The 24,398-nt window shown below is 44.4% G+C and overlaps 1 protein-coding gene across 2 annotated transcripts in view; it reads right to left on the bottom strand.

Moving 5' to 3' along the window:
• Positions 1-24,398, bottom strand: part of cd276 (CD276 molecule) — a 179,675-nt gene that overhangs the window by 137,191 nt on the left and 18,086 nt on the right. For both annotated transcript variants that reach the window (XM_084337199.1, XM_084337198.1), the window contains exon 2: positions 15,118-15,225. In XM_084337199.1, coding sequence (XP_084193325.1) covers positions 15,118-15,163 — 46 coding nt within the window. In that variant the 5' untranslated portion in view covers positions 15,164-15,225. The remainder of the gene's footprint in view (positions 1-15,117; positions 15,226-24,398) is intronic.

Raw genomic sequence — 24,398 nt, 5'->3', positions numbered from 1 at the left:
ACACACACACACACACACACACACACACACACACACACACACACACACACACACACACAGAATAACACCCAAGACATGCAAACACATACACACTCACGCACACACACGCACGCACGCACGCACGCACGCACGCACGCACGCACACACACACACACACACACACACACACACACACACACACTCACACAGCCTAGAAAACATTGGTATTCAACTCAGGTCTGATTCCTGACAGCTCCACTGCAACAGTCAGTTTGAGGTAGGATCCGGCACATCGGACATAGGCGGTTCTGACACTACAGCATTACAACACCGCTCAATAGCAGACCTCCTGTCCATGTGACATCTGACAGTCAAATAAAAATACACACTCACTCACTCACTCCTAATTCATTAATTGCTGATGTATTTCTGGCACACACACAGGCAACCAATCACCCAAGCTCTTAAACACATCATATATAGGGGAACCAAGGCCTTCTCAGTTAACCCTTTATCTGCCAGAGATTATTCTGATCTTAATCCACTCTCTGCCACCACTGTAAGTCTATGGAGATGTTCCCCTTCTTTGCAGGGCTATAACTTTTTAAATTGTATTGCTAAATTGACATTACTATGGCCCATTCAACATCAAGTATCTATCGTTTAGGATGTAGCAACGTTCTACTTTTTCATTCACACATTCATACTAAAATATGGTCTAAAGTATAAATATGTTTTTTATCATTTTCTGCAGCATTCCATAGAACGTGAGTTATAGACATAATACATATATTAGATCATCAAATGTAGTTTGATACCGATTGACGTTAGATTAAAAATGTCAATTGTACAAGGTCCTAAACGTCATGCCTCATCATCTGCTGGTGACCGGAGGGGGGGGGGGGGTTTATAAGTCCGTGGCCGACGTTAAATCATTTATGTAGTATGGGTGATATGTTGATCGGAGCAGTTTGTATGTATAATAATAATCAAACACGCTGAAACTCACCGCAGCTTCCTCATAGCGTTGGGCGATCAGCGTGGAGCAGAAAGTTCGCTATTATGGGATGTCGATCTAGTTGGCCCAGTTCCAGGTTGTATAATACTATATACGTCCAAATCATGTTGTTTATCGAGTTATTGGCAACGGATCGATATCCAGTGTGACGAAATATGGGTGAGCACCACTTCCGGCCGCTTACTTCCGGTTTTGGCGATTCGCCGATCGGCCACCAGATGGCGGTCTTGAACCGTTGGAGAGTTGAGAGGAGATCTACAGGAGATCTCAACTCTCCGTGGGTGAAATATGATTGCCATGACAGATTTTTGAAATATTGATCTCAAAGACGCTGTATGACGTCATTGGCAGATTACGCATGGCGAGGAATGACGTCTAAAGTCGTCCTTGGCGATTAAAGGGTTAATAACACCCCACCGCCTTATATCAGCTTCTCCAATGAACAAACACAGTGGAGCTCTACTTCTTATTACCTATGCTCAATATGCTCAATATGCCCTTTACACCCGTGGGTAACCGGTGTCGAGGTTGAAACGAGACACCGGTAGAAAACCTAGCGTGCTCAATAAAGACCATGTGATGTTGGAGCTATACCTACACAGCTGACTATCACAGTGGGTACACACGTTTAAATGGTATGTTTTAAAGCCCTTACTGCAACGTATGGCATATAGGAGAACAGCTTTAATGAGAGGGCATACACATGGTAAATCAAGCGCCAACACTGGAGGGCAAATTGCAGGGGCAATATTGACATAGCAAAGCAAACAGGTACAACACACACACCGGTTTTGCACCATAGATGTGTTTCACAGGGGGGTTGGGATGTTGAATTGTGGAAAAATAGGCTTTGGCAACACTGCCCCCATCTGGTTCAGAATATAACCACAACTCAGCACGTTTTCATTCTAGCCCATTTTCCACAACTACCCTGAATATCAAACACTTCTTTTGTATTTTGTTTCCAATCTGGTTAATCTTGTGATACGGTCGATTCCAGTAAAACTAAAGGGAATCGTGCTTCAGGGTTTTCTTCGAGCAGATCAGATGCATGATGTCCAGAACAGATGCATGATGTCCAGATCAGATATATGCTGTCCAGAACAGATTCATGATGTCCAGATCAGATATATGCTGTCCAGAACAGATTCATGATGTCCAGATCAGATATATGCTGTCCAGAACAGATATATCTAGACATGCTCTCCAGATCAGATATGTGCTGTCCAGACCAGATATATGCTGCCTAGATCAGATATGTGCTGTGACTGTCTAGATCAGATATGTGCTGTGCCTGTGACTGTCTAGATCAGATATGTGCTGCCTATAGGCCTGCCACGATAACACATTTTGCTGGGCGATTAATTGCCCCCGAAAATATCGCGATAAGCGATATTATTGCGACCGGTTAGAGAATTTTTTTTTTGGAGAAATGTATTTCCCAAAACTTTTATTTTGAAGCCCACCGCTCCGTCTTTTCCGGTGTTTTAGACTTTTATTTTGAAGCCCACCGACCGGACCGGAAGTATTGTTGCGATTATCAGGTACTTTGGGTACCAGAAAAGTCACGTGAAACACTGCAGACCACTGATTGGTCAGAATAGAGACGCGTCTCTAGGATTTCATAATCATTATGTTTGCAGCAGGCACAAGTGCAATAAACAAAGGATACAGTCACTGTGTATTCTGCCTCATTTATTGATTAAACAAAACCGACATCAACACAATTTGCCACCGAGCGGAGAGTTTAGTCTCGCAAAAAGATCGCTGACTTGTTAAGGCTTGTTGTTAGGTTAGGTGCTAATGTTGTGCTAGCGTTTTAGCATGGCTATCGTACATAGCGTGATCAATATAACTCGCTATTGATTGTTTGTATGAGTAACGTTAATGCTAGTAGAATAGACACAACGTGAGGTAATCACCATCCATTTTAAACCGGTTATTACCTAATGCTAACGTTAGCAAATAGACGCGACTGGTAACGTTACAGCTAACGTTAACGCTTGTAGAATAGACACAATGAGAGGTAACGTTAGCGTTAGCAGAATAGACACAACGAGGGTCTCGTTAATGTTGTTATTGATTGATTGAAAACTGTGTTTACTCTGTTTGTATGAGTAACGTGACTGACAAGGGGCACTGGGTCCGCCTCATTAAAACAAACGCGCAAATAGCAATTAATCGCGCCCGTCAAAATCATTGCATTCATTTTAATTATCGCGGCAATTAATCGATTTATTGCTTATCGCGGCAGGCCTAGCTGCCTAGATCAGATATGTGCTGTCTAGATCAGATATGTGCTGTGACTGTCTAGATCAGATATGTGCTGTGCCTGTGACTGCCTAGATCAGATATGTGCTACCTAGATCAGATATGTGCTGTCTAGATCAGATATGTGCTGTCTAGATCAGATTATGTGACTGTCTAGATCAGATATGTGCTGTCTAGATCAGATATGTACTGTCTAGCAGTGTTAATTTTGTCAACTGAAATTATGACTAAAATTATGATAAAATGTAAACAAGGTCGGCACTGAAACTGTTAATGAATCCCTTTAGCGCTTGAAGTGCACTAAAACATCGTAATGACTTTTTATTTTTCATATAATGTTGGGTACATGCTCAGTAGAGTTAGAACACTCCCAGTCTTAGGGGCTGTGATATTTTGTTACCACACTTTATGCACGTAGAAGTGCGGTGCGGTAGCAGGTTCGCTAAGCTAATGTTGTTAGCCGAATGCTCTGATGGGGGCCGCCATTTTAAGTTTTAAGTTTAAAGTGACGTCAGCGATCTACGGTTGTACTCGACGGACAAAAGGGAATGTGTGTGTGACGTGTGTGAAATTTGTACAGTAGGTCCCTGTGAGAATTGCAATCAGTGTGTACTGTGTATTTACACTATCCTAATGTTGCTTTGTTGGTAAAAAAAAATAAAAGCAATTAATCAGAATATGTTCCATTCCATGTCTGACTATTTCTGAATCTATTGACCATTTCAAGGAATGTTTGGTTACTATTGGGCTTCTAGCCTTCTACTGAACGTATTGTGAATCAGCTGATAGGGTTTTGGCTAGACTATACTTAATAAATAGAATTGCATTATTTACAATATAAAGATATCAAAAATCATCAGTTTTCTGCGACTAAATCTAGACAAAAACAAAAAAGACAAAATCGAGACTAACACTGACTAAGACTAAAATGCTCAGACATTTAGTTGACTAAAACTGCCAAAACAAAAAATAAATGAAGATGACTAAATATGATGAAAACGAAAAAGGAGCACTTGACACATGACTAAGACTAAAACTAAAATGAAAATAGCTGCCAAAATTAACACTAGATCAGATATCTTTTTTTCCCCCTATTGTTAGGTTTTAGTGAGTTTTTCCTTACCTTCGCGTGGGGTATGTCTGGGAGTGCTTGCATTCTTTCATTTATTTGCATCCATCTAAAAATGTTTGCACCTTATGGTGTTCTTGTTCTGTTCTTGACTTATTGTTATGTTTTCTTCTTGACTTGTTTAAAGAAGATCTGTACGGCCCATGGGGACATTAACGTGTGTTGTTGGGCCCTATAAATAAATTTGATTTGATTTGATTTGATATGTGACTGTCTAGATCAGATATATGCTGCCTAGATCAGATATGTGCTGTCTAGATCAGATATATGCTGTCTAGATCAGATATATGCTGTCTAGATCAGATATGTGCTGTCCAGATCAGATGTATGCTGTCCAGAACAGATGTATGCTGTCTAGATCAGATGTATGCTGTCCAGATCAGATGTATGCTGTCCAGAACAGATGTAGATGTACAGCACTGAGCACTCCTTCTGAATACATATTTAACAATCGTTTTACATCTGGGTACCATTAAGGAAGTGGTTCTGGCTGTGTGTGTATAGTAGTAGAACACCATATAGTTCAGAATTAGCACTCTGGAAAAGGGGCCAATTTCTCAGCCAAGTGGTTTTTCAAAGCGGGGGGTGGGGGGGGGGGGGGGGGGGGGGATTAGGTCTGTCTTAAAGCGTGTGTTGCAGCAGCACGGATACCATTCACTTATACCATTCAGCTCTGAAGACACTCTCTCTCTCTCTCTCTCTCTCTCTCTCTCTCTCTCTCTCTCTCCCTCTCTCTCCCTCTCTCTCTCTCCTGTGTTATCCAGGCTCCAGGGAGACGCATCATCGAGTGAAAGCGACCTCTCTCTCTGTAAGATATACGAGTGGGAGAGAGCTGCTGGAAGAGGAGGACAGGGAGTTTTTGACTTGCTTATTTTCAGTAACGTCATAAATCAAGGGCTTCCTACTTGCTACTTGCTCCCCTTTCCCTCTTGCTCTCCCTCTCCCTCTCTTTCTCACTTCACACACATACACACATGCTCTTGTCTCCATCTCTCTCTCTTTTCAATCATATGTACAACACTATCTCCGTCTTCCCCTCTCTCTCTCTCTCTCTCTCTCTCTCTCTCTCTCTCTCTCTCTCTCTCTCTCTCTCTCTCTCTCTCTCTCTCTCTCTCTCTCTCTCTCTCTCCACAGATGGATGCTTTATCAGAGGGAAACTGGTCTCATATCCGTCAATAAGCCGCTAATGGGCTCCGGCAGCCAGATAATAGGGGCGAGTTGCAGAAGAGCTGAGATAAGGACAAGCCTCTAGCTCACCAACCTGAGAGACAGACAACCTGAGATGAGCATGAGAGGAGGGAGAGAGGGAGCAGGAGGAGGAGGAGGGGGTGGCAGAAGAGAGTGAGTAGGGGTCATGGGGGTGGTATTTGAGTTTTGGTACAGCTAAATCCAAACGACTGGAGGTTAAGGCTATGCGTACGTGTTCTGCATGCGATTACAGAGAGAAGCCGGGCGAAGGTTGGGCAGAAAGGATACATTCCATCATTATGATGTGATGTGTTCTAATCCCTTTCAATGAGACAGGTGTCTCCTCGCCCTGAGTAATAACCAGAGACAAGTCAGGGTCGGCCAGGGCTTCATAGTTTCAAAGCTGCTCTAACGTGTTCATATGCCCCGGTTGAATGTTTGTGGGCTGTGACTGTGGGTCTGCATCATAGGAAAGGCCAGCTGGTCACTGCTTGGATGCTGCCTGACCTCAGTTTTCCTGCCTGGTGACCATAGCAGTAACCTGGAGGTAAGTATCTGCCCTGTCAGCCTGCTGGACCCTGGTGACCATTCATCCTGTTCATCATAGAAGACTAGACATGCAACAAACCTGCAATATGGCTCCTGCCCCCCCCCCCCCCATCTACCCCCAGAACTGCAGTCTCATCATATTACCCGTATCAATTTTTAAGCGATCCTGCTAGAATTTTTTAAGGACTTGTTGAAATAATGATGAGGTGCTTGGCAGGTAATGCATTCTGTTTCGCTGGCTATACTGTGAGGGAAGCGACGAGCTACAAGGCAGGGGGGGGCGTTCATTATGTATGCACTGCGGCCAAAGCAGTCTCTGTCAAGCTCATCCTTGATTGTGTTTAAAAGGATACTGCACTGGCCACAATCAAATTAGCAAGAACATCACTGATATGGGGTAATAACCCTCAATTGAATTTCTGTGCAGGCTAAAGTATCCAGAATCAATTGCTGTGAAGAGAAGAAGGACAGGCAGAGGCCATTCATAGTTAACAGACCTCAAATGGGACACCAGAAAACACCAGTGAGTGAGCGCAGGGTTGTTTTCACGCTCCAGCGGCCAGACCCCCTCCCCCCCGCCGCCGACTGCCACACAAGATGCGTTCTATCCAATTATGCAAATTTATTTTAATTACCTCACTGCTTTCATCGTTAAAAACTGGATAGGGTCAACCTGCCGTTTCGGCATTCGCAATGAGCGCAATTTCCCGTTTTAATGTGCAGGTGCTAAGAGCCCACAAGTGGTAAGCTCCAGCAGCCGCGCAGCAGGCGCTGCTAACGGACCAGGGAGCAGGGCAACAACAGGCAGTTAGATTGCCTCCCGTTAGCCCTGCTGGTTGACAGTACTGCGTTGCAATTTAAGCTACTGTACTATTACTAGGGATGGGTACCGAATCAGGTACTAGGGTACAGATTTTAATTTTTTTAAGTCCGATGACGTCAACATTTAGTTTACCGCGAAACAAAACCTATGAAGTGTGCCGCATGTTCACGTCAATGTTCACACGCACAATACACACTTACCTAGGGTTTTACTTGATTCAACAACAAAGAAATGGCAAGCCGAAAACGATTGCAAGTGTTGTTACACTTTACAAAGCTAGATGCAGACAACGCTCGCTGCAATAGTATATACTGGATTATATATATATTAACAAATTGTTCAAAATAAATAATAATGATAATAAATTATTTGAAGTTTGGATATTTTTTTTTTAAACTGATGTAGGTAGATAACATTTTTAGAGACTAAAGTACCGAAAAAAGGTACCGTTGGGTACCGGTATCGATTCACAGGTACCGGTATCGGTTCAAATGTGAATAGTACCCAACCCTAACTATTACTGCTGGGGCGTATACCTGCCACCTCACACAGACAATATACTGATCTTCCCTCCCATGGCAAATGATGAAAAGTATATGGCAACAGCGTATTAGGGACAAGCCCCTTCTATGCCTGCAGGAACAGCTGTTGTGTGTGCATGAGGAACAACGGGGGAGCGGTTCCCCACAGAATAATCCATCACACCAGACTCCGGGGGCCAGGACAGCGAGAGCTATAGGAGCCAGAGAGACAATGTTAGCGCTTTGTGATGACAGCCTTGGCGTGTGCTCTCGCTGTGTTTCTCCGTCCACAAACAGGGTTCTCAGGATGGGGAGAGAGTGAGTAGTGGAAGAGTGTAATCCTGTCAGGAGATATGGACCTCGTCTGTTGCTACAGAGAGATGACACTGCTAGAAGACAAGGGAGATAATCCAGTAATCCTGACCAGGGACCTGGGGACAAGACGTCTAGAGGACCGCGGGTCACACACACACACACACACACACACACACACACACACACACACACACACACACACACACACACACACACACATACACACACCACAGACACACATACACACACACATACAGGAGCACACACACATACAGGAACACACGGAAACTCTGACAAACACACACAGACACACACACATACACACACACAGATTTGTTTGTGAACAGAGGACTACTGAATCCTGGTGGCCTTTGTCTCTTTTTACAATAGTTACTACACTTAAGGCAGGGAGATAGAAGAGATAGGGCCAAATGATCACAGTATGATTCAATACACGACACGCAATTCAACACACAATATCATCATGATATTCAGTTCAGTTCAGTTCAGTTCAGTTATTTTTTATTTCGGGTTTTGGACACATAACAATGGTCATTCCATAAATCGCCAAAGTTTTACCAGTTGCTATTGCAGCATTGTCCAATTGTCCGAAAAGGGCTAGGGAGAGGCACTAGGCTTGTCGGGCCCTACCCTTGAAGACTTACGTTTCTTTTCTTTTTTTACATTTACATACATAGTACATACATAGTACACATTACAGTACATAGATATAGTAGAAATTACTGTACACATTACAGTATAATATACCTGCAGTATATAATGGTATATATAATAGTATATAATAGTGTATACAACACATATATAATGTGATATGAGATATAATATAGTACATGTTATATACAATATAATACTACCATAATATAATAGTATATAGTGTAGTTTAATATGATATACATATATATTGGAAATAGTAAAACAAAGGTCCCTATGATGGTACAGGATTAGGATACCTGTCTCTTAACACTTTGATTGCCAGCATGGCGTGCACTATTTATCGTTGAATGCCACCACCCACTTCAATGATAGTGCTCTAAACGCATAATCTATGTCTTAAATTATGGCTATGTGTGTAATCTGCCCGTCGCTTATCAATGACTTGTTTGCAGTCAACATTGTCGAAACGGATTGTTTTTTAATCGGTTCATTTCCGTTTTATAGCATTTTGAATGCCCTCGTTTTCTTGAACGTTTCAGGAAAATATATAGATTCCGTGATAAACGGCATTTACTGGAATATTCTGGAATACACAAAAAACTTTGTCATTTTTCGGCCTATTTATGAATAGTTTTCAAATAAACGCTAGATTATCGATAGTATATGTGTACTTATGCACGCTAGAGAAGCGGGCTTCTCATTTCCTGATCAGCACACACACACACACACACACACACATGGGGCAAACGCTGATATATAGGTGAAAACAGATCCGATTACCCCAAGACTGGTAAAATAAATTGCTTACCTCAGATCAGATGTTCTCCAAAAAGATTATTCCAATTCCTGATCGCCATTCCAAATATTGATTGCGTTTATTGATTCAGCGCCGGGTACTGTAAATATGTATTCCACGCTGTTCTGCGGCTCGGCGATCACTTCGATCCTTCAGTTGGCTTGACGGAAAAGTAAAATGAGGAAACTGGACCCCCCCCCCCATCAGCCTAATCCAATGGGGTGCAGTACCACAGGGAGAGACGATAGGGGGCGGTATTTTCCCAATGGAGCTCAGAGAGAGTCTGCAGCACTAGCGTGAGGCTCGATTGATGCAATATGAATTCAAATCACTAATAAAAAAAAATACGACAAACAAACGCTGTATAGCGTTGGTGGCATTCAACAGTTGGCATGAACTAACGACAAAACGCGTCCGTGGCACTCAAAGTGTTAATACCAGATATTGATGATACAGGAGTAGGAATTATGTCTCTTAATACCAGATATTGTGATGATTCAGGAGTAGGATACCTGTCTCTTAACACTTTGAGTGCCAGCGACGTGTAATGTCGTCTTTTCATGCCCCCCGTTGAGTGCCGACGACGCAAATTGTTGTTTGACTTTTTTATTAGCGATCTGAATTCATATTTCATCAACCGAGTCTCCCGTTGGTACAGCACACCCTCTAGGAGCTCAGATGGGAAAATACCGCCCCCTATCGTCTATCCCTGTGTAACTGCAGGCCATTCGATTAGACTGGTGGATCTGTGTGGGGGGAGCCAACTGGCTCCATTATGCTGGCAAGGGATCTGATGAACATGGAAGTGATCGCGAGTTGGAAAGCAGCCTGGAATATATATTTACAGCAGCCAATAATCAATCAATAAACGCGATCGATATTTGGAATGGCGATCAGGAATTGGAATAATCTTTTTGGAGAACATCTGATCTAAGGTAAGGAGTCTATGTTACCAGTTTTAGGATAATCAGAGCTGTATTCACTGAGATAACAGCGTGTCCCGTATGTGTGTATGTGGCTGTGTGTGTGTGTGATGTTGAGGAAATGAGGTAATCGATTTCTCAGCTCGCTTCTATAGCGTGCATAAGTACACATATACTATCGATAATCTAGCGTTTATTTGAAAACTATTCATAAATAGGCCGACAAATGACAACGTGTCTAGTGTATTCGAGAATATTCCAATAAATGCCGTTTATGAGGGAATCTTTCTATTTTCCGGAAATTTTCGAGAAAACGATAGCTTTTCGAAATGCTAGAAAAAGGATATGAACCGATTAAAAAACAATCCGTTTCGACAATGTTGACTGCAAACAAGGCATTGATAAGTGACGGGCAGATTAGACACATAGCCATAATTTTAAACATAGATTATGCGTTTTTAACGCTAACATTGAAGTGGATGATGGCATTCAAGGGGGTAAAAAGGAAAACACGGCCGGCACTGAAAGTGTTAATACCAGATATTGTGATGATACAGGAGTAGGATACCTGTCTCTTAATACCAGATATTGTGATGATACAGGAGTAGGATACCTGTCTCTTAACACAAATATACTCGTTATTGGATCGTTATTTATTTTATTCACTATTTCCATTCATAATTCATCCTGCTGTGCTGTGGAAATGTGTGGCACTCTGTCTGAGATCGCAACGGTCCGATACCGCCGTCTAACGCCTTGCGGCCGCTATTGCACTACATTTGAAACGATGTGGTTTGTTTTCTGGGCCGAACTGCGGCGTGCGGGCGGGGTCTAAATACTCCGGCAAGACAAGCGCTTATAGGGATGGCATCGACGAGGGTCCGCCCCCCCCGGGTTCATGTTCAATGCTGGATAACGTTGGATACACAATCGCGACCAGTATTTGGAATGGCGATCAGATAATTGGATTATTCTTTTTGCAGTACATCATAGACAAGGTAAGGACTATATGTTATCAATCTTGCATTGATCCGATAATTATTTCCCTGCGATCGGGGCGTGTGTGTGTGGTGTGTGTGTGTAACGTATCCCGTTGGTAGCGATCAAAGCACGGAGGGGCGCCCCCCCCTCCCCCTTTTATGCATGCATGATGAAACATAATACCGATAATCTGGCGTTGATTTCAGATTGATTGTTGATCCAAGCGAGGAATGGCAACGTGTTTAGTGAATTACACTAAAACGCTGTTTAGCAGCGTTTCCCGAGATTACACAGAACTACCCTAAAACTATACTCACCACGGTATAAAACGGGAATGTATTGATGAAAGAAGTTTTTTGCAACTTGACCGGAAGAAACTCAATGACAATCGACTATGTCATTAGATCCATAGCTATAATATTTTATATAGTTTCAGCACTACAAACACCGGCATATACCCCCATTTCATTACAGCGCTAGCACAAACGGCCATACGCCCACAGCGACCTCCGGTGGTCAATGAGTTAATACCAGATATTGTGATGATACAGGAGTAGGATACCTGTCTCTTAATACCAGATATTGTGATGATACAGGAGTAGGATACCTGTCTCTTAATACCAGATATTATGATGATTCAGGAGTAGGAAATCTGTCTCTTAATACCAGATATTATGATGATACAGGAGTGGGAAATATGTCTCCTAATACCAGATATTGTGATTATTCAGGAGTAGGATACATGTCTCTTAATACCAGATATTATGATGATACAGGAGTAGGACATCTGTCTCTAAATACCAGATATTATGATGATACAGGAGTAGGATAATATGTCTCTTAATTAATGAATTGATCATGATCAACCGTTTTGTTTCATGGTACTTTGGCATGGAATTGTGATATTGATTAAGGAGGAATATTGCTTGCCTGGATCCTGACCCTGCCTACTTTAAGATGAATGCAATTCAGTCTGATTATCAGGCAAGAATGTTGCTACCCGGTTGTGGAAAAAACCCACGTGACATTACTGCCATCAAGTTGTGTTTTATTCAGCTCGGGTGACGCATATTGTAACTTCTCTATATCAAAATATACTGTTACATGGCATAGCCTGTAGCAACTAGCCTCCAACTATTGCTATTATGGCTCCAGTGAGATAGACCGATAGAGACCATGTATCGTGTGGGAGCTACAATAGCCCATTACCGGTCAGTTAAAGAGCTCCATCAGTGCTCCAGCAGGGAGTGAGTTAGGCAGCGGACACCCAGCCAGTAATGAGCAGGCCAGAGGCCCATTAGAGCTGGTGGAGAGGAGGGCCCCTAATGAACCACTGTGCATCTCCCTTGTCTAACAGCTGGGTACTGTCTCCCTGTGTCTCTGGTTACACACCCCACAAAAAACAACAACAGTGTCTCTGGCTGCACACCCCACAAAAAACAACAGTGTCTCTGGCTGCACACCCCACAAAAAACAACAGTGTCTCTGGCTGCACACCCCACAAAAAACAAGTGTCTCTGGCTGCACACCCCACAAAAAACAACAGTGTCTCTGGCTACACACCCCACAAAAACAACAGTGTCTCTGGCTGCACACGCCACAAAAAACAACAGTGTCTCTGGCTGCACATGCCACAAAAAACAACAGTGTCTCTGGCTACACACCCCACAAAAACAACAGTGTCTCTGGCTACACACCCCACAAAAAACAACAACAGTGTCTCTGGCTACACACTAGTGTTGTCAAAAATATCGAAGTATCGATACATATTGATACTGAATATTTAAAACGGCTTCGATACTCATTTCCCGAAGTACCGATACTTTCTGCAGTATCGGTACCAGCTGGCGAGTGTTCTACCGCAAGTTGTTGATGCGCTGTTCAGAACGCTCAGCGCGCTTGCCCCCCCGGCTCCTCCGAGTCCAGCCCTCCCCCTCACAGAGTCACAGAGAGCAGTCTTCAGTTAGTAAACAAACATTTTAGCTGAAGATGGTAAATGCAGAGCCTCCGCAACTTGTGCTTGTGGATAAAGAAAACAGCAGAAGTGCTGTTTGGAGGTACTTCGGGTTTCAAGTAAACAATGAAGGACAAGCTACAAATGCCCCAATGCTATTTGCAAGCGGTGTTAGAGCAGTGCCAGCGCCGATCTCCATAAAGAAATGAAAGGGGTTTGTGACAGCTGCTCTTTCAACGTCACTGTGACTGAAGCATTAAACCATTAACTCTAGTTTAATACATGATACGTTGTCTACTGATGGCGCATAATATCAACAGCTGATTCGTTGTAACGTTACAGCTACCAGCTAACGTTAGCTACTGCTAGCTCCGTTAGCTTAGCTGGCTACTTTTATAATTACTGCATGGAAACGGAGTAACGTTAACGTTTAAACGTTATGTCGAGGTCATACAATACTACAGTCGACATAAGGTTAACGTTACCCCGTTTCCATCAAGTGTTTAAATAGCAGCAATCTTGTTTAAAATGTAACGTTACTAAAATGCTCAGAGCATAGCCTCTCTCTCTCTCTCTCTCTCTCTCTCTCTCTCTCTCTCTCTCTCTCTCTCTCTCTCTCTCTCTCGTTATCATTAAATAAAAATCGAAACTGTTACTAACTGTAATACAAACAGTTCAGTTTGTCAGGTACATGCAACACAGATTACAGTGTTTACATCTGTCTGCTTGAGAAAATACCATGTTCTGCATTTGCAATAAAAATGATTGAAGTGAGATGAACAGTTATTTTTAAATGTGTGATCTAAAGATAAACAAAGGGTTTTAAAATTGTTATATTTATCTTCTCTTATAGTACCAGAGAGAAGCTAAATTTGAAGCTAAATTTGTTTAAAAAATAAAATAAAATAAAAAAAGTATATATATATATATATATATATTTTTTTTTTTATATATCGAAATAATATCGAAGTATCGATACTTTTCAAGGTATCGTATCGAAGTCGAAATTCCAGTATCGTGACAACACTACTACACACCCTGCAAAAACAACAGTGTCTCTGGCTACACACCCCACAAAAAACAACAACAGTGTCTCTGACTAAACACCCAGAAAGGGATTGCAGGAAAAAGGTTTTGGAAGGAAAAAGGTATTGCTAAAATATATACAGTGTTGATCCCTTTTTTTTGTACGTGGAATTTTCCACTTTTATTTACCACAATGTGAGACTTTATGGAGCAATGCCTGTCTGTTTCTCCTTTTTTATGATGACACAGGTTTAGCTCTGAGCACCGTTTTCTTCTGAAGCACAACTTTAGAGAACTGAGTTATGTTCCTTTGATTGCTACATCAACCACCGCTCACTCTCCCTCCCTCTCTCCCTCCCTCTCTCCCTCCCTCCGTCCGTCCGTCCGTCCGTCCCTCCCTCCCTCCCTCCCTCCCTCCCTCCCTCCCTCCCTCTGTCAAAAGCACAAGAGAAAGATCCCCCCACATCACATCCTCTGAGTCACAGCAGAAAGAGAAGGAAACTGCACTTCCAGCAGTTTTGGTCAAAGCCTCGTAGCCCAAGGCCTGTTCCTACAATAACCTGCAGAAGGGAAACGCTATTCTGCTTTACAGGATGAATACAAATATATAAAATAAAAACGTTCCCCCCATATTAGAAAGTCATGACCCTCTAAAAATAATACTTGCACAGGAATTACTATGAAAAATGTTTTCAATACCCTCAGGCAGTTTCTGTAAAATAACAACGTGTTCTGTAGTCAACTTGTCCGGTTCGATAAGAGTTCAAGGGCGCATGGTTTATAGTATTTGAAAATATTAGTCTTGGGAGTAGCCTCATTTAAAGTGTTGTTTTTCCTGGTGCAGCCTTTGAAGGCAGCTGAATAAAAGTCCCCGTAGGGCGCATCATTCAAATTATGGTGGCATTTCCTGCAGTGGTGGCTGTGATCTGGGGATAACGGCAAGGCAAAGACAAGGGGCAACCAACCAACCAAGAGTTTTGGCAGCCAGCAGCGCAGTCAACAGGAGGGCCAGCATGGTGGTTCTGGTGGGTCCGGGCTGGGCTCAGAACCGTCTGGGTGACCTCTTCAGACACAGCACTGCGGGAAGAGAATACAAAACATCTAATGCGACTCCACACAAGACATAGTGACATTACAGGAAGAAAACACAAGACATCTAATGAGACTCCACACAAGAGATAGTGACATTACAGGAAGAAAACACAAGACATATATATATATATTTTTTTTTACTCCTGCTTTTCTTTTCTTTACTTTTTCTTTTGCTTTATTGTCAAATTTTGTGTTTAAATGTTTTTGCTCTGTTAAGCACTTTGAGCTGCATTCTATGTATGAAAGGTGATATATAAATAAAGATTATTATTATTATAACTGTACTCATATGGTTCATCTTTATTACTTTAAGTGTACTCATACTGTTCATTTCCATTACTCTAACTGAATAATAACACACAAAATACTTGTGCCCTAATGACAAGGATAATCACTCAATGAAGAAATCCACTCCCATTGGCAAAAGAAAGTCATGCCTATAAATACTTATACTATGGAATTACATACTAGCAATGTATTACATGGCCCATAATGGCCCCAAAACAGCATTGCCAACTTCAACAGATACCGGTAAGTGCCTCTTTGATGTGAGCTCCAGGTATTGACAATGCCGATGCTACATATCCTACCACATGGCCCCTAATGGCCACCACAACTCAAGATGTAGATAGATGGGCAGCAAGAGCCAGCATATCACCAGAGTTATCAAGTGGGTAACTGTACTAATACGGTTCCTTTTGGCAAGTCACCCATGGCCTCCGGTCTGACCGTACAGTACACACTATCCCCCCTTCCCTTCCGTCCCAGGTGTTGCCCGGAAGGGACCTCTGAGAGTGTCTGCCGTGGCTGTATAAAGGCAATTATATGGTACTTCCGACTAAGGTCACTATGATGACGGCATGGGATTGGCCTTCTATGAACACAGTGTGAACGTTTTGAACAAAAAGGGTATGGAAGCAGATAGCAGGTGTTAGCGCTGGCGTGAAATGTGTAATAGTGTTATTTCAGAGGACACAAGTGATATTTTTGGCCTGAAGCCAGTGCACAGCTGCCCAGCTTATATAAATCAGAGACCCACTGAGGTACTTAACGTAGGAGTCAGAACTTGTTGACTAAAGGAGAAAAAGAGTTGCCGTCTTATAGTCGTGCTTTGAACTAGTCTTGGCCCAAACCAGACTCTTCCACTGAATAAAGGTTCTTTGATGTACAGCAAACCACAGAGGGGGCTGGTGAGTTTCATCATGTACCCAGGTGCCAGATAGGCGTATTGTTCCAATTGGAGCCCTCCTTTTTTATTAGAACACTCATGTAGTGTCTCTTTCTGCTGCATGTGTGCTGCACCCCACTCAGATCAGAGCGATCGATTTATGCCAATTCGGAGTGCATCCTCATTGGGCATACTCAAATGATGGCTACGATTTGCTTAAAAGTCCAAGACCCTATGGGAGGTATAGGATGGAGATCACTATGAGATTTAAAGTACCTTGCTTCAAGAATCATTCAGTCTTTCAGTTTGACAGTTTTGTTTACAACTCTAAACTGCTACTGAATCACTCACTGATTGTTAACGATAGGTTATGACTATAACCAAGTTCTGTTAATAATGGTGACGCTCGGCATCACTCTCTGCACAGTACCTCGCTTGTGCACGCGCACTGAATAAAGACCCCACAAGTGAACCTTTATATCCCAATATTCGTCTGACCACACCCCTATCAGCTTACCTACATAAGCAGGGGTGGGGCCACACACTCGCCTCCTTCCCAAGCTTTCACCACAAGGTGAGATCAAGGGCAGCAGCGGCGCCTGATGCCGAGCGTCACCATTATTAACAGAACTTGGTTATAGTCATAACCTATCGTTCTGTATCTTAATGGCTCCGCTCGGCATCACTCTCTGCACAAGGGAGGCCGAGCGGGAGCCATCGGCCGACAAATACACCCCGCTGAGGCCCCCCACAACCATCAGATCAGGGAGGACCGAGCCCCCCGACCCCCCCTAATGGAGGGCACCCCCCCTATTGGAGGTTCCCGGGAGGGCGACGGACCCGACCGTGCGAAGAGGCACTCAAGCAACTCAACGCACAGGGTGAGCAGACCGTGGCCTGACCCCACGACTACACACACGCACAACCCGCATGCCACCCGGGAACGAACGGAGGGAACAACCTCGTTACTGCCCCCAGAAATCACGGGGTCAAGGGCAAACCCAACCCCGTGGCAAGGCCGTAGCAGCGGAGCGCGAAGGAAGACCCAGACCCACTGAAGGGACTGGATCCCCTGGAAAACGGGGGCCCGGAGAGGTCAATGACGCCAGGCATCAAGACCCCACCAGGCGGTCACTTAGTGACACCGCCCCCCACATCGCCAGCGTATTCGGATAAGGCCCCTCCAAGAGCGGGCCCTTTCCCCCCAATAGCACACCGCCTGGCACACTGACCCTGCAGAACAGGCAGTCAGCATGGCCGTAAGCACACAAAAAAGGTTAACCAACGGAAGCAGGCAGCGCACCGGGGAAAACCAGGCAACAGGCTGTAACCTGAGCCTGGAGCACTGCGGACGAGACAGGCGCCAAAGGAGTCAGCTGAGAACAGCCCCCCCGGCGGAAGGGGCGTATGCTGGCGTTGTTGCATGACCAAGCCTCCATTTAAAAAGAACCCACCCAGAGGGGTTGAGGCAGAGAAGGCTGACATGATTGGCAGACGTCATGAACGTGCAGGGGCACCCTCAACCGGGTAACCCGGGAGTTGACACTGCTCCAACACACCAGGGAATCAACCACCTTGTCGTTACCCAATGCGGTGGTTGTTCCTATAACCCCTCAAGAAAAAACTCCAAAACACACCTGCGGGTACACACCGCAGTACAAGTGTTTCAGTTTTCAAAAAAGGGTTATCCCAGGCCTACGGGTCGACGAAACATTACTTCGGACCGGGCCCGGCGATACGGGAAGCACAGGGTCACCAGAGGAGGTCAAAGACCACCCCAACAGGCCCCTCTTCGCCATGCGTGAGAGAGGAGCGAAAAGAATGGAGAACCAGCCCCAAGCACACCGTACTTGGTATTCCCAGGCGGTCTCCCAACCAAGTACTAACCAGGACCAACCTGCGTAGCGGCCGAGATCTGACGAGATCGAGCGTGTACAGGTTGGCATGGCCGTAAGCCATTACGACAGTGCAGAGTACAAAATGTACCCAACCAGGGTCTCCATAGCGCTTAACCCTGTGACACCCGGACCGACCTGGAATTTTTCCCCCTGAAAAAAGCCCAAGTCCCTCAGGGTACCAGAACAGCAGATCTGCATCCCCGGCGAACAACGGGTTTAACTGATCCGGACCAGCGTGACCAGAACCAGTCCCGTGCCCTAACCACGCCGACATGCCTACTCCAGGAGAAGGGGCAGATATGCGTGTTGATCTTAAACATGAAAAGAAGGCGCCACCCAGACGTTCGGTGCGAACCGCGCCTGGTGGCCCACCCCCAGGGCGTGAGACCCCTCTACATATGTTCAGATCCATTCCGTCATCATCCCCCAGATATGAACGAGAATCCGTCGACAACCAAAACAGGTCGTCGGAAGAGGAAAAACCTCCATCCCAGTTGCTTTATAAAAACGCTGTTTTAACCTCAAGCAACCAAGGCGTGCCAGTCATTCGCCTGATCTTCAACAGAACACCCCAAGCTAGCACTATGCATGCGTCGGGACACAACCACATCAATGAACAGGCTATTTAGACCTGTCATTGAATCCCCAAGGCGCCCAGGGGAACGACAAGAGGGGTGTGATGCTTCCTAACTCCAACTCTTTTTAATAGAAAAGAAGGAAGCACCAACAGCATGTATCCCAGTCTACACAGCCAAGGGTAAAAATTGTTTAAATTTTTACATCCCACCACCCTCCCATAGGGAGGAGACAGAAATCCCCAGAGAGACTTCCCACGCGAGCTGTACAGATTGAAAAGAATATATTGCAACCTTGAGCCATGTAAAAGTTTGGTTTTAGGGCTCTCCGGGGAGGAGGCACTGAACCCATACACACTCAATAATCGAATTGAATCGAATACACACACAATAGAGTAGGACTCCTTTTTGAGGTTCCACTCATCTTGACAATCTGAGGAGGAGGCTCTGCACTCTGAGGAGGCTCCCTCACATGGAAGGAGAGTCCTAACTCACAGAAGGCCCGAATAGGAGCTTCGTGAGGAGGAGCCCTGACCACCCCCCGAAACAGATCCATCATATGGACCCGAACAGCTCACGGAAGTCCTACCAACTGCACAGTGACGTACTCTATGGCGGGGGGATTTCTGCAGTGCACACGCCCAATATTCCAGGGCGTGGGACCAGGAAACTCCCCCCCCCTCTTACCCTGTAACGTGCCGAACAGCAACGTGACAGGAACCTTGAAGGACAGGAGGTTTTAACCCCTGCCCATCAAAGAAGGGGAGAAAAGGATTACCAGTTCACCCCTTTACGACCCCACACCCATGATACGATGTAATGACAAAAAAGAGTATGACAACGTCATATTCTGCTACATGAAGTGTCTTTTTAACAGCTTCACACAGCTCATGTGCTAACCTGCTATCTGATTTTTACTAAGGAAAAAACACAGAATAGAGAGGGCCCCCTTAAGAGCCCCGGTACCAGACTTACACATGTGCTTCTGTGGCCAACCCAACCCAGCTGTAGGTCACCCGACACACACAACCCATTATCACCTACAAAAAATGGCAAAAACACTCTACAGAGGAACGCCGTTTTTCATAATGAGAGAATACATAATTCTCGATTAGTATCGGCCACAGGCCTTGCTAAGCACACACGAAAAGTGACCAAACAATCTTTTCTTTTAGGAAAATATAGTTTCTCAAGCAGTTGTAGCACAACCCCAGCAATCAAGCTAAGGGTTACATCGTATCCCTACCACACAGTGCACAATATATTGTAACAACACATCTGAGAGGAGGGTGAAGAAGTCCCCAGGGAACCGGGGGGAAAACACCCCTCCTACTTTACCCTTAATACGGCCAGTTAAACAGGTAAACCTGTTAATATGTGAACACACTGTTCATTGTCATTACAGGCTGAGAAAAGAATTCATTCTTTACTCATATGTCACTAAGCATAGCTTTATAGGTTAGTTTAACCCCCTTAGTTGTGAGTACACGGTACATGAACACACAATGTTTCTCAACACAACAAACCAGATCATTTTCACATCTGTAACAAAAACCCGATTTGCATGGAGACCAGTGACAAGACAATTCACACATAACTCGCGTCGTATCCTAAATGTAGTGCAGCAACACTCGTTTTGGAAAACATCGTTATTTACAAAACATTTAGAAGGGAAAGCAAGAAGAAGTGTTCAAGGTCTGGTCAAGACCCTTCCTACCGTGAGCGCAGATCAAGCAAAACTGTAGTCTCTAACAAGGCACCGTAGTAAACACAGCCTTCCTGTGTTGTCGACATGGGCAGCGTCGCCGCTCCATCCCGCCGCTACGGTCCCCCTTGTTGACGCAGTCCTCGCCGGCCGGCCCCAGGGTAGGTTCGACTAACATCCTCTGTCAAAGATGACGTTGTAGTCAGAGTGTTTAAAGCATGTTATAGTCTCAGAACGTTCAACAGTGTAGCATTAAGCTAACGGCCGCTCTCGGCCGATAGCAGCAAGCTAACGTTACCTAGCCTAGTGACACAACAGGCTAGCGCCTGCAGCTAACAGCTGACTGGCTAACAGATAGGCCACAACTAGCACGCAAGCTAAGCAGCTATCACCTGAACTTGTACACAACGATATAACAAGCCACACTCAGACAGACCGCCGTTCTGAAACCCTCCTCACCTTTTAAGAGAGAAGAGAAACGAGATGTTAACACAGTTTTACAATGGTGATTTTACCATACATCCGGCGGAGCCAGCACAAGTCCCATCTGGGCTGTAGCCGACTTGAACATGGATTTTCCGATAACGATCATCCATGCCCACATTTCCTCGTTTAGGGTATACTCTCATTTGCATATGAAAGACGGGCCTATACGGTGACAGAGAAGTACCCACGTGTCCAGAGATCCTGGGATCACCAGTTCTACTGGTCGTGGCCCACTAGTTGCTATAATGGGCTTCAAACCAAGATCCTCCGCCGTCGCCTAAAAGGCTGAACAAAGGACCCTAATCTGGGGCCGGTTTTCGTAAACATTGTCAGCTAGCCCCCATAGCACTAACAGACAAGTGGAGCTCGCAAGCAAACATTACTCACCAAACCTGGAACCCACCGCTTCTCTCAACAGCGGCGTGTCCTACAGTCCAGCTGTGTCGCTGGAGGGTTTCACCCCAACCAGCCGCAGCAAGGAGGACTGCAGTTGGGAGGCATGTAGCGGCGTGAACTCCCAATACGAAAAAACCGGCGGAGGTGTAGAATGATCATCATCTTCCAGACACTCCAGTATGAAGACAATATCGCCGTATTTTCTCGAATATAGTGAGAGAGAAAATAAAGATATGATGTCAACGTATCTTCTTGTTTTCCAACTTTCTCCTACTAACAACCTCGTCAAGTGGGGATCTACCGAAGGCACTTCCTTGTGGTGAAAGCGAAGAAGGAGGCGAGTGTGTGGCCCCACCCCTGCTTATGTAGGTAAGCTGATAGGGGTGTGGTCAGACGAATATTGGGATATAAAGGTACACTTGTGGGGTCTTTATTCAGTGCGCGTGCACGAGCGAGGTACTGTGCAGAGAGTGATGCCGAGCGGAGCCATTATGATACAGAAGAACAAAACTATGAAGGCCCTAGAATGATTTGAAGTTTTCTTTAAGTTACTGTAGGTAGAACAGAAAAATAGGTAAGTTTTCCTACTATTTACAGTTTATTTTCTTTGATGGAATTAGTCATGTCAATGCTATAAACATGAACCCCCTTGACCAGAACTCTTTCCACGAGGCTCCACTTGTGATCTGAGCAGAGAGGATCTAAGCTGCAAATAGCAGTCTGCCAAGAACCGATCTAAGCGGTACTTCAAGTACAGACACAATCGCAATCTAGAGAGAGATTTATGTTTAGATGCAGAATTATGGGCTATATCCGTTGCACACACTATATACAAAAGCAAAAAGGAAGAGATACCAGTACTTGTGGAAGGAGAGGGGAACGGAGAAATCCTTGAGGAACAACAGAGCCACACATTGTACCGACAGAGCCCTCTTCAAAGAGACTCGTTCTTTTTACATTCTTTTTTTTTTATAAACAAAGTTTTTTATTCAAAGATTACATCTACATTCATATCCTGCATACAGATGTCATGTCCTTTGTTGTTTCCTTACTGAATATCCCTCCCTCCCGCCCCACCCAGAAAAATAAAAAAGACAGTACAAAAGTAAATAAATACATACAAAATAAAACAAGACAAATACAAAATGTGACATTAGGATCCACTTTAACAGCAATATGGTACTCTTAAAGGATAAGTATATTTGCTATGGATATAATGAAACATAAGTGCAACTCCAGGTCCGATACACCAGCCAGGTCGCATGACCCTAAATACGTGAGGTGGGAGATTAAATAAATACACGCCTACTGTCCCCAACACCCCCAATCAACAGGTAAACCCACTCAGTGAAAACTGTCCCCCCCCTACATGGCACTCGACATAACTTCAGTCAGGAGGAAACGGATCTATTCTATCTACATATGAGATTAGCGGTTGCCAATGTGTGTAGAATTTATCAGCTGATCCTCGAATTGTAAATTTAATTTTTTCCAGTTTTAGGAATGACATCACATCATTCAGCCATAATCTGGATGATGGGGGAGGTTCTGCTTTCCAATGCAAGAGTATCCTCCTGCGGGCAATCAGTGAGGCAAAGGACACTACATTGTATTGTTTTTTGGTCAAGATCACATCCTCCTCGGGGATCCCAAAGATAGCAATTTGGGGGCAGGGCACTATAGTAATCTCCAGTACCTCCGAGATGGTATCAAAAAAGAACTTCCAGAATGTTATCAATTTCGAGCAGGACCAGAACATGTGGGTTAGATCCCCTGGTGACTGTGCACATCTGTTACAGTTGTCCGTCACATTGGGATATATTTTAGCCAATCTGGCATTGCTATAATGGACTCTGTGAAGGACCTTAAACTGAATAAGGCCAAGTCTGGCACAGGAGGAAGAGGTATTAACTCCCTCTAGTGCGTCCCCCCACCATTCATCCGAGAAGGCCACCCCTAGTTCAGTCTCCCACCCCGACCTAATCCTGTTTATGGCCGTGTCTTTTCTAGGTATGGTATCATAGAGATATGAAACATGGCCCCTATCCATACTAGCCGAGTGTCGAAAACGCTCCACACCTGATGGAGGGGGCAACTGTGGAAACGTAGGGGAATGGGTCCTCACAAAATGCCGAATCTGGAAATATCTAAACCGGTCAGAGTGAGGTAAGTTATATGTGTCACATAGGTCCCCAAATTCTGCAAATACACCATCTATGTATAAGTCACTCAAAGTGATTAGTCCCTCTTTCTTCCATCTAGCGAACCCAGAGTCCAGTGTAGCAGGTAAGAAAAGGTGGTTATTACAGATGGGTGCTGACATAGTGAGCTTAGTCCACCCGCATATCTTTCTCATCTGGGCCCATATCTTTAATGTGGAAGCAACAATTGGGTTCTTACTATATTTTGTTGGTGATAGTGGCATTTCACCACAAGCTAAAGCTTGAAGGGAAGATGTTGGGCAAGAACTGGCCTCAAGTTGACCCCAGCTGCTGTCCGGTTCACTCGTCCACAAGACAATTTTGTGAAGATTGGCGGCCCAGTAATAGAACATGAAATTTGGTAGGCCCATTCCTCCCTGACTCCTATCCCTTTGCAGCAAGGATAATTTTATTCTTGGTGTTTTGCCCTCCCAGATAAATGAAGAGATCATCTTATCCAGATCAAGAAAAAATGCTTTGGGGAGAAATAAGGGAAGACTTTGGAATAAGCATAAATATCTGGGTAATACATTCATTTTAATGGAATGTACTCTGCCAGCTAAGGACAGGGGTAAGCCATTCCACCTCTGTAAGTCAGCCTTTACCTTTGTTGTTAATGTGGTAAAGTTTTGTTTTCGAAGAGAGCAAAGAGATTGGGAGATGTTAATGCCCAGGTACTTAAAACCAGTATCCGCTATCTGGAAAGATGGAAGGCGATGGGAAATATTC

Source organism: Notolepis coatsorum (genome assembly GCF_963971535.1).
Source record: "Notolepis coatsorum genome assembly, chromosome: 20".
NCBI classification, from domain to species: domain Eukaryota; kingdom Metazoa; phylum Chordata; class Actinopteri; order Aulopiformes; family Paralepididae; genus Notolepis; species Notolepis coatsorum.
This window is presented reverse-complemented; position numbering and strand designations above follow the sequence as displayed.